Source organism: Clinocottus analis, unplaced genomic scaffold (genome assembly GCF_023055335.1).
Source record: "Clinocottus analis isolate CAN_PGR_092001 unplaced genomic scaffold, fCliAna1.0.p SCAF_4, whole genome shotgun sequence".
Classification (NCBI taxonomy): domain Eukaryota; kingdom Metazoa; phylum Chordata; class Actinopteri; order Perciformes; family Cottidae; genus Clinocottus; species Clinocottus analis.
In genome coordinates, this window is record NW_027176153.1 from 11,191,762 (window position 1) to 11,203,947 (window position 12,186).

The 12,186-nt window shown below is 42.0% G+C and overlaps 1 protein-coding gene across 4 annotated transcripts in view; it reads right to left on the bottom strand.

The window, feature by feature from the left end:
- The window catches only part of nphp4 (nephronophthisis 4), a 143,148-nt gene that overhangs the window by 105,455 nt on the left and 25,507 nt on the right, over positions 1–12,186 (bottom strand). For 3 of the 4 annotated variants that reach the window (XM_068598078.1, XM_068598079.1, XM_068598077.1), the window contains exons 5-6: positions 7,766–7,915; positions 5,694–5,830 (exon numbers count right to left, since the gene is read on the bottom strand). In XM_068598078.1, coding sequence (XP_068454179.1) covers positions 5,694–5,830; positions 7,766–7,915 — 287 coding nt within the window. Of the gene's footprint in view, positions 1–5,693; positions 5,831–7,765; positions 7,916–12,186 lie in introns of those variants that run through there. The other variant, XM_068598080.1, reaches the window with a different exon arrangement.

Below are 12,186 nucleotides of genomic sequence, written 5' to 3' on the forward strand. Positions count from 1 at the left end.
GCTGCCATGTTTCTACAGTAGCCCAGAACGGACAAACCAAACACTTGGCACACGGGGTGAAGTTTTCAGATAGTTGCAAACTGAAACCTCACCGCTAAATGCCGCCAAATCCGACATACTGCACCTGGAGAGAATCCTGTTGCATGACAGTCAACAAGAAAGAATTTGAAATCTGAATCAGAAACACCTCATGCACCCCATTTGGTCAGTACAAAACAGTGCGGCAACTTCCAAAAGACTCCTAATAGTGCAATACTTGCAATAGTTGAGATCCCACAGGTGATTGATGGATCCTACTGATGAGTATCTGCTCTGTGTATCTCACAGTAGAAGTATGCTCGCTCTCTTGAAGGTCACGTTTCAGATTCTCCAAATACATCATTTCAACAGAGGGCAAACCGGGTAAAGAAGCAGTGACTCTGAAGGCTTTCAAACTTTATGAATTCCCCTCTCTTCCGTCAACCACAGTACGCTCCCCGCCTTGTCTGACTTATGGGGTCTATATCCAGTCGCAGTCTATTTCGTCTAATCATTGGATCATCTATCATTACGAAGACCTGCATTTCATGAATAATTGATGTGAGCCAAGTGCATTAAAGCACATTCCTTTGCAGTGCACCAGTTACAGCGGTTGCAGGCCGAACAATGATAAGGAGAAAGCACTCAGCTGGCACAGTCAAGAGGTGCAGCCAAACTCCGTCCGGCGTCCTTAGAGACCAAAGTACGAGACTCCTGCTATTTCCGAAATGCACAACCTCTTTTGTCTTTTTTAAAATAGTACCACATCCACAAGGGCAGTACTACTTTGAGTGAGTTTTCCTTTTTTGGGACAAATGAAAACTTCTTGGAGCTTTGTTGCATGAGCCTTTCTCCATTCATTAAATCAGCCTAGGGCGTTTTGTTCTGCCTCAGGCGTGGCATCGGTCCTCGTCGACTTCTCTCCTATTCTTCATCGTCTTCTGGGCACCCAGGTCTTTTGATCGCAAGCCAAGTTGTTACGTCTTTTCTGACAAGATCTCAGGTCCTTTCATCAGGAGTCATTTATTTTATTGGAGATACAGGTGAACGGTTGCCATAGGTCAGTTGAGGTGCTCTAGCCTCTGGCTTCACTCAAATTTGGGCAAAGCAGACATGTTCAAGCAACCCTGAAGATGAATAGTGATAGTTTTAACTCTAGGTCAGAGTGGGTTTGTAGAGGTTTGAGACCTCGGTTAAAGTATGACCTTGTGCTCATTAACGTATATATGCTGTGAAGCTATGTGAAGCAGCTGATGTATTTCACATGAAAAGCACATCAACTAGGGCACAGGCTGTATAATATATGGGAAAGTGGACTGCAAAAAGAAGCCACACTCTCTGATAGTTTGTCGGGCTAAAAATAGCAATACTTATAGGGAGATTATGTGAAGACTGTATGTCAGACCAGCAGCCAGCATAAAGGATTCGTCTCATGCTGCACTGTACATTCATCCGCCACCCCCACATTCCTCTTCGTTTTTTGTTTTTTTTTGTCACTCCGATTCTGCCTCGATACCAATTTAAGCACAGACAAGCTGGCATGGAGTCACAAGCGCGTGCACACACACACACACACACACACACACCACAGTGAGAGTGAGTTGGCAGGTAAGGTGTCAGCATCACTTCACAGACAGCTTGATGACAATCCAGCTGGAGTCACACTTTTAAAGGTCACGCAGAGATCACACACACACTCTGTCTGCCTCATTCTCTCTCACACCCTCTTTCTCACACACACACACACACACACACACACACACACACACACACACACACACACACACACACACACACACACACACACACACACACACACACACACACACCCTTTAATTAAAAGTTGCAATCAGGCTGACTTCTGCATGTATTAACACCTCTCGCAGACATGACAATGTCGTCATACCACTGAGTTATAATAGAACATTTTATGAATCTACACAACTTGTGAAGACCGTCAAAGAACATTGCACAAACGAGAAACCAAAAAAACTCAAAGAAAACTGTGAACGCTAAAATTAGATGATTCTCTATGCTAACTTGTCACTTACCTCACAGTGGAAAAGAAGACGAAGTAGTTTGCATTAAATTAGATATGGTGTCATGTAATATACTGTACCTCGTCAGCACAGGTACAGCCACTACTTGTTTACCGGAGTGATTGTCTGTGATCCAAATGTCTGGACAAACAGAGTCCATGTTGTACAGAAGCTCTTCATTCACACCAGGGTTCACCAGGAGATGACGAATCCCGCCAACACAATATGTAGACGTCAATAAAGATGTCTGGACCACTTTGCTGAACATTTTATCTTCACTTAAAGTTTTCAATTTCCTTGTCAATCTACAGTCACACCCTTAGCTTTCATCATGATCTATGTGCAACGTCCTTAGAGACAACACGAGGAGCTCAGATACCCAAATGGAGCAACACCGTGAAAGGAGTCAGTTCAGGTGGTTTTGTGTATATACAGTGGTCCCTCGTTTATCACGGGGGGTACGTTCCAAAAACAACCCGCGATAGACGAAATCCGCAAAGTAGTGAGCTTTATTTTTTACCATTATTATACATGTTTTAAGTCCGTAAAACCCCTAACCACACACCTTTATACACTTTTCTCAGACAGGCATTAACATTTTCTCACATTTCTCTCTTATTTAAACACTCTCAAAGTTTCGCGAATTTAAAATGTAAGCCCCAACATGTTTAACAAATTTAATTTTAATGATCAATCTACGAGGTCCTCTGACCGCGCCTCTTTGTCCGGGAGCCGCTGACTTTTTATCCGGACGTATTCTGTCCTGAACGTATTCTGTCCTGTACAGGAGACACTGCACAGAGGAGACTGATTGACAAGAGTGTACAGTACAGTCCCTTAGCTTCATGAGGGCGCAGAACGCAATGCGCGTTCATACTGTACGCTGTACAAAATAAAAATAAAAAATTTAAAATCCGCGAAACAGCGAGTCCACGATAGGTAAACCGCGTTATAGTGAGGGACGACTGTACTACTTATATGAAGCTGTCTCCTGGATGCCTCCCAGTGGAGGTATTCTGGGAATATCCAATTGAGAGGAAAAGTGGGAGCAAACGTAAAACCCACTGAAAAAGATTACACTACACTTAGAAAGCCTTGGGTTCCCACCGGGAAGTGCTGAAGGACATCACTGGGGCTAACTGATGTCTGGTCTACTCCAAGCCCTTAAAAGCAATGGGTATAAATAGCTGAATATATCAGACTCTTTACTGTCCCTCTCTAAAAGAATTCAGGCATACACATACACAGGCATACAGGAGACACGACTGCCATGTCCCCCAATAAATATGAGGCGGTCAATGCTATAGGGGGATTTTTAGTGATGCATATTTGTACTCAGTACGTTAACAATATCCTGTAGAGTAGTACTATTACTAATATCAAAAAATGAAAAAGTCCTCAGCCCATTAGCCCCTACAGGCATTGATAGTTATTATCCTGAGGGTGGCACTGGAAGTGGAGTTTGCACCTTTGGGAGTACAAAATGTGCCTCAACAAATTGAATGGCAATGTGCCTTTTAAATTAGGATTTTTTTTTTCCCCTGTGTGCCAATTTATTAATTAATGTGTTTTTTCCCCTCTCTCTCCGGGACCTTTCAGAGAATATTGCTGCTTCTTTAACATGGCGGCAGTTTGGGACTTACTGTACTGGTGCAGGACAGCATGGAAAGCTTTGAGGGCGGATTGTCCATGAAGCCTCTCTTTGATATAGCTTTAGTTAAATGGACTTGCTCATCTGTAAAGAACCGGCTCCATCTCATTGGGATGTGGGCAGTTTTAAGCCCTCCCATAAGGGACTGAGGGTGGGCCAGGGCAGGGTCACATTTACACGCTCACTAATATACTGTAGACATATCAGGTACAAAATATATATATACACACACACACACACACACACACACACATACACACACACTGTACATGGATGTTAACAATATCGGATTCAATGAGAGAGGATATGTACACTTGACCTCAAAGGACAAACACATCACTTTTTGGTGTGTGTGACTGAATGGAGATATAACTTTTGTTTGTTCACAAGAAACCTCACAGACCTGCTTATGATTTATTGTGACTTATTTTATCTATTTTATTTGAAGCCCTGCACACAAGGGCAGCAAAAATCATAACCTCTGGCTGATTAGAAATGTTGATCAGATCAACCAGGAACCAATTATAACATGTTATGGAGGTCTGTCGCTGACAAAGAGCATGGAGGCCGGCATAAATAGCATGCAGGACCCTTATTCCATCAATTATTTTGTATTTTGAACACCTTGTCAAATGTTAAAACGTGGTCTAAAATTTATCAAATGATGGCTTGTTTATTCATTGATTTTCCTTTCAAAAGTTAAAGAGCTTTTTGTGAGAGTCTTCACAGGCTCTGTGGTATTGGTTGCTTTTAGCGTTGGGCTCACATTTTTCCACCCGTGTTGTATAAATAGTTTTAGAATATGTAAAGGCCTATTTAGTAAGTGCTCTGTTAGTTTTAAAAAGCACCTACTGTTACTCTCAAATGGCGGAAATATTCTATTCAGGAGAACTGAATGTTTCGAAATAGCAATCATATTTTAAAAGAATGGAAAAATGATGTGAAATACAAAATCATTCACAAAAATCGGTCCCAACCAAATAGATGTCTGCATCATAATTACATCGTTAACTTTACTGCACCATGAAAACTTCAACCCACTTTTATGGCAGACCCACATGCAGATCCTTTGCTCAGCGATCAACACAAGCATGTGAGCTCTAGCAGTTTCCTCACACAAACGTTTATGCAGTTATTCCATCACAGTGCACTTACAGTATAAATGTACATGATAGAGGCACTAGTGCCTACCATTTGCTCCACTTAATAAACTCTAAACACTCGCCTCGATTCCCTGTGTTTGAGTTTGAGCATATAGCCCGGCGGTATCAAAGAGCAGCGGGAAAGTGATGCGGAGTGACAGCACTGTCATATCAATTCACTACCCTTCCAAAGACACGTCTCACTTAGGCTGAAGTGGACAGATAGGGCCTGTGCAAAGCCACTGTACAAATAATTGCCAGTGCATAGTTGCACCTGTCAAATGTGGTTAACCATCTGGATTTCCGTGGACAAGGAAAAGGGGAAGAGAATAGATAAGCTCCATTTACTTTGGGAGGTGATGTGCCTTAAATTGCAGTGGCAGCTGTAAAAGGGATTGCACTTGCACACAGAAGAAACGGAAAGTGAGATAGCATGGAAAAGAAAGCATCGGGCTGGAGAGAAGATGGCAGAGATGTTAAAGCCTTTGTGGTCATCTTTAATCAGTTGGCTCTGAAAGATGAATTGTTTTACTATGTATTTATGTTTATTTCACAAAACTATGAGGGGATTAGTTTTGCCCTCGTGAGCACGCCATATACATTTGAAGGGCCGTAAGATAATGAGAGGCATATGCGCAACAGAAAAAACGAGTCAATATATTTCCTCTTTTGGAAAACATCTATTCTTAGGTGCGCAATTCAAAGCTCAGCCTGTATGAGAATCGAAAGATGAATGGTGGTTGCACACGTGGTTGCACACATCTCACGACACGGTCACTGTCCCTCATGTGCCTGCGTGCGTGGGCCATCAAGGCGGTGTGTGTTCGGGAAGCACAGCCTTACCGTGTTGTGGCAGTCAGCATTGATCAGATGCAGCAGCTGGCTCTCAAACTTCTCCAGGGACGGCTGGAGGGAGATGGTCAGTCTGTTCAGGGTGAAGGGCAGCATTTTGAGCAGCTGAGGCCTTAGCAAAGCATCCCCTGGTTGACAGTAGAAATATACAGCTTATAACACATCGACATTACATGACATTTGCATGATTGTATCCGATTTCAAGCTCAGGATCCCTTTTTTTGCGTTTTGTTTAAGCTCAGAAAACGTCGGTTCTCTTGGGGTTGCTGTGGAGGTAAACCACCGTCGAGTGTAATAGATGTATGAAACAAGTGGTGAACTATATTTCAGTATATTCTTATTTGTGACCCATTTGCAAAGTTCTCTGAGATTCTCCATCATCCCCAGAACATTTATCAGGGTGTACCAGACGTTCTAGAAACCTGAGTGAAGAGAGTAAAAAATGCATGGTTTGATAAAGCGTTATAGCCGTGTTGATTCAACACAACTGTGTGTGTGTGTTTTTTTTTTAACAAGGCTTGACTTCTAGTGACAATTCATATGAGCTAGATGAGGAAACGACCCCATACCCCTTTTTTTGGCAGCAGAATCAACTCTTACCTGATTTTTGAATATATTTAACTAACTTTTCTGAGAGACAGCAGCTCCCCTCTAAATGACTGCTCCATCGATTTGTGGTAAGCCGCCTAATGCCAACCACTTATATATTTACACCACAGACAGAGGTACCGGTGTCAAAAAACAGTTCACGTCTGGACGTTTGACGTAAACTGAATCAGAATCGATTGGAGAAGCTCCAAAAGCTTGTGAGGTCCACAATCCCCCCTTTTTAGACACAACAAAGAGGGAAATAGCCAGTGTGATTCTAATCGCTTCAAGAGTAATGTAGCCATCAAGCGTTTCATTGCAGCCCTTGTCTCTGGAGCGCAGAGTTGGACTGTTCTGAATGCGGCATGAATATCAAACCGGTGGCTGTGGTCTTAAAAGGCAGCTTAGGTCTGTGCTGCTCACAGCCCCAGAACATGAAGAGGATTAGCCGGCTACCATACCTCCCACTGACTCCCAATGATTATAGCTGCGCACTGTCAGACTTCATTACATTCCACCATAGAAACTTACTTTCTAAGTACTGCAGACATTTCAACTTCTGATGTAACTAAGTTTTCCAAGAAAGGCCACTTTTAAGTACCATGATGAATGTCCTGTTTGTTATCTTGGCAGCTGGAATAACACAAGTGAGAAGTTGCAGATCTGTGTTCTGTAAAGCTTACCTGATGTGAGGGTGTTGGGATTAGTCATGTCATATTGTGATTAATGGAGCTTGTGTTTTAATTCAACTTTGTAACATCTGCAAATTACCCAAAGGGTAAAAATGGAGTTACACTATTGATTACCGAATCACTGAATACAATTATTTAATCAGCCGTTCAGTGAACACACACACTACATACTGTATGAATGTTTCCACCAATATCAATTTTTTTGTTTGTCTTGCCTGAAAAGAGTACATACCGAACGAATGAGTCGAGCCAAAGGACGACACTGAAAACAAAGTCTGAGGTGTGTCAATGGATAAAAGCCCCAAATCCTGAAAAAACACTAAATCGGCACCACCACCTCAAAACACATCCAGACAGAAATAAAGAAATGGTTATCTTGTTAAAGCTGTAGTTTGTGCCAAAAAGGCAAATAAATTAAAGAGATTTCTAAGAGAATTCTTAAAATCAAATGTGTTCTAACTAATCTTCTTTGAAACAATAGGCAAACAATCTGTATACGTAAACGTAGTAAACTGACTCACGCATTTTCCTGTTTTTATGTGTTTTGTTCTTATCCTGATCATATATTCATTTCATTCATATTTTTTTTACATTATTCAACACCATCCACATCTAGCAGCAGCACAGCTTCATCACAGTCGTCCAATCTCGCCAACTGAAGGCTGTCTACAGCAGTAACTGTGAGTCAAAGATCTTCACACATCCTAGAGCAGCATCCGTTATTGTCGGGGAGTGTAACCCTCATGCTTTGACCTTTCACCTTCCCAGTGATGTGGAGATTACCTGTTGGAGAAGTGGCAAGCCCGGGAATGTTCTCATTGCCAGATACGAGGACATTCTCCGGCAGGAGGTGCATCGCGGGATTCAGAGCCGGGTGTTTTTTTACCACACAGTCAAAATGTGCGCCATCAATAGTCTTCAGGAGATTGCCGTCTGCGGAAGAAGACATGCGTCACGTTTATGTCAAACTCATTCACATGCATTTCATGGCAAACAAACAAAATGCCTGTCTGAGTAAAGATGAGGTCAATATATTTCATCCCACCTTCAACCCCAACATGCCCAAAGAATCAATCTCATTGGTTCGTCGGAGTCAAATCTTTTCCCAAAAGCCAATGAGTCACAGAAAACATGACACCGAACACGCAGACCATCTTTTAATATTCCATTTTGGGTGTTGGTGACCTAGGCGTGATATTCCATTACACTGCAAGCATCGTTTTCCAGGGCTAAAATGAAATGACAACCTTTGAACTTGCGGGGGGAAAGGCATCCTGTAGGAGAGCAACGCAGCGTCGATGAGGCATGAGGTATGAGCAATGTGGTTGTCAACGTTCGAGCAGGTCATCCAATGACAAGTAACGCCCCACAATCCATGGCGTTATTTGGACGATTTGGAAGGTGAGCAAAGTGGAGTTTGATGCGCTGCATATGTTTCCTTCAAGCCCGAGCAGTGTCACAATCCTTCACTGTGACAGGGTTAATGATTGCACCTTCAAAAGCATCAGTGACAATCAATACAGGACGCTTCATTCACCTTCATAGGCTGTTTTGACAAGGTGACAGATAGTCACGTGGTGGTGATGTTGAAAAACATTGCAAGTGTTGCTGACTTCTGTGAATTTGCAAGTGTATGCAGGGCAAAAGGTATTTACTGTTTAGGAACAAAAGCACTGTGTTAAAGCTTTCTGCCTCCCACTCGAAACATGGTAGTGGAAACCCAAGAGAGCCTCCACAGACGCCTGCCATCCTTCTGGATTCAAGTTGTTTGGATGACTATTCATTTCCAGCATGACATCACATGACATCAGCCTAAACGTGCATCAAAGCGACGGCAGGTCTGTTTGAAATCCAAGCAAGAGCAAAGATTATCGACTTGCAAGGCTTTCCCCCAGCAGAGTCACCACAACCCCCAAACATTTTAAGGAAAATATGAAAGGAGAAAAGATGAGACACACTTTAACATCACAAGACACGGTTGGATCCTCTGACAGAGTGCAGAAATAATGTGAACTTTCAAATTCTGGCTTGGAGAAAAGATACTAAGGCTCAAGCTTAATATTGGGTTGTTCTGACATGCAGCAAATATAAATACATTACACAATTTGTTCACTTTGTTTTATTATTGTTGTCAAATTATACAACATTGTCTGTAGACGATATTACTTCAGTGTAAAAGGACATTGCCTTGACAACAGAAAAAACTAGCCAATAAAGCCAATTGTATACTTGTGTATTGTGACCCAAATGTCAACATCAACCCCAAAATATGGACTATGCAGACAGCATGAGCTGACAAACGTGCAAGCACATTCATGTCTGCTAGCATCTTGTGTCCAGTCTGCTTTAGAGTATATTTGGCCTTTATGTTCAGCAGCCAACATCTGCCAAACATCTAACACTTCGGGGATATTGCTGAATGTAATCCAAAACACGCAATAAAAAAACATCAGTGTCAGTCAGCTTTAAAACATAAGTGCATTTTTCTGCCTCACAAACTTGAAAAGCTAATTTATTTCCTGGAGTATAGCAATAAAGTCCAAACTGTTGTATGGAAGGACCTAATTTGTTTCGATATTGCCCAATGGTAGCTTCACAATCAATACATTTTTAAAAACAATTTAAGACATGAAGTTAGACTTCAAAACAAACTGGTAAATCCATCACTTATATGTTAATGCTACTAGATTACTCTTCAGAAGAGCAGAAGTAATCGTTTTACCAAGAAACTACATGCAGTAACAAAACAAACGAATCACAAGGGGAAGAAAGTCGATTTCTTTGTTCAATTTATTAGAAAGAAATGGTATCTTAGAGACGTAAGGGAAAAATACATTTATGGTGTGAAAGAAGTTCTTTTTTAATGTTCATTTCTGCTTTTCATCAATTTCCATAGAAGCACCTTTAAAGTCAATGAAAAGGAATTGAGAGGGAAAGAAGATGGAGTATATTGCAGCGTTTTCCTCGCCTCCCTTTCCATGACTTATCCCAGCCAAACCTTTTAACTCAGTGAACAGTACACTTACAAAAAAGAAAGTGCCAAAAAAGAAAAGTGGTTTGGAGAAATCTCTGAGGTTGCAGCAGCGCATCAACTCTGTTCTACAAACGTTCTCAGCGGCGACAGCAGCTTTCGTTGAAAGGGTGTTTCTTACCATGCAAACACAAAATAGAAGTAAGGTGTGAAGGGAGAAAAGGGGAGGGGGAGGTAGTGAAGCACATAACTTTCTTGACACAGATGCTGCCCAGGTGCCGCCAACTTTTTCATCATTTATTTCTCGCAATTCATTATGCATCAAGCTTGGGTTTCAATCAGATGCTGTGCAACATCCCAATTTCCTTACAGCAGTGGTGTGGGACCTCAGAGTCAGTTGAACAGCATCTTGGCAAGAGATGTGAAACCAAGGAAGTGGAAGGGGGAAATGGCGCGGCATCAGACAAAAAAGAAGCAGTGGTTTTGGGAGGTGGTTGAGTGGGAAAGAGGAAAGTAATAAAGATGAAAACAAATGGGGTGATTTTGGATTTCACTGCAAACTTGGTTACGAGTGAAGAGATTGTGGTGACTTGCATCTGTTCCTGTGTTTGGCAGCATCACTACAGCACCACTACTGCATCACGTACATACATACCTACATACCTACATACATATCACTATGTGTTCAGAGTATCTCTGCAAAGTTTGGCTTTGATTAAATGAAGTTAATCTGCTAATACTGTAAATGCCACAGCTTTTGAGCTGGTCATTGAACGCTGCGCTGCAGCCATGTGCAGGAGGGGAAGACGCAGTTATAGAGCTCAACAAAGGCTGTGTTGAATATTGTTTCAGCTATAAGTAAGTAGATTTTCTTTTTTTTTGCTGGAAATAAATTGCACATTGGTCGGCATGTTGGCAAGATTTTAGCTTGACAGTGTATTTGACGATATCAGTAGATTTAGTAGGTTCTAAGTTTTCCAAAACTGTGCTTATCATGTGTAGCTCTATGCCATTTTTGCGCTCTCCCAAGTCACTCTCGAGTCCCTCTGAGTCACATTTGTGGTTATTAATATTTATTGTGGAATAGGTTTTTTTTGCTGTCACATGTGCCGTTGTTTTTGCTGTAGCACACCAGAGGCCCATATATGGACTGGTATGGCTTGGGAGATCGATGAAGACCTTCGAGGAAGGGCTGAGCCCCCATCTTAATAAATAAGATACCTACACAGCGACACACAGCTGGACACGGATATCTTGGTCTATATCAACGAAACTGCTGTTGCAGCTGGTAGACATGTCTGCAGAAAGGGTTAAGATCTGGGTATAGCTTGAATCAACAACAATCATTAATAGAGACGCATCTTGAACACACACGTAACAGAACTGTGTGAATGCTGCAAAGCAAAGTTTGCCACATCTCAATATGAGCCCAAAGTGGAAATGTTCCAGGTGGAGGAGTCACACAACTGGGGAAAAGTGTTGTTTGACTTCATTAAGTTTGGTCCAAGTTTGAAGTTCACCCAAACAGCAATAAAGCTTGGCGTAGGTGGTGAAAACAAACACTTATGTGGGTTGCCTTTGAGTCAGATGTGTAAGAAAAGCCCTTTTGAAGGCACCAGTAAACCTATTTATCTTAGCAACAGAATGTGTTTGTTTGTATATTGGTGGGAGCATTTGTCATGGCATTACCCCCGATCCCCCCCCCCTCTTCACCCTCCCCCACACACACACAATAAATTGATTCATCCTGGTGTTAATTCAAATTAAGATATGCTAATGCAAACACAATGTACCATCTGTTTGTCCTCTCATCACACCAAGAGGACCCCAGAGCAGCCCTCCATCCTTCGTATCTATTTTTTTCCTTCCCCTTTCCTCCAAGTCGGTCGAGAAGAGAAGCTTACAACAGGCCAATGAGTTTGCAGCCTCCCTTCGTGCTTGTTTCCTCTTCCTTGTTTTTTTGCCTCCCTGCCTCTTAGAGGACTAAGACTTTCAAAAGCCCCAAGGCAACTTCCTTTCCTCTATCTTCTCTTCTTTTCCCATTTCCTGCTTCTTGACCCTGACTCCAGCTCTGAAAAATAGGGATGATTTGACTTCTCTGCCACTACCACTGTATTTCTCTTTTCCCTCGTGCTCCTTTTTCAGGTCCAATTCAGACCAACTTGTCTCCAATTTATATTCAAGCATTTGTGTTCTGTCTATTGATCTTATACTCTGCGGTCCAATTTAAAAT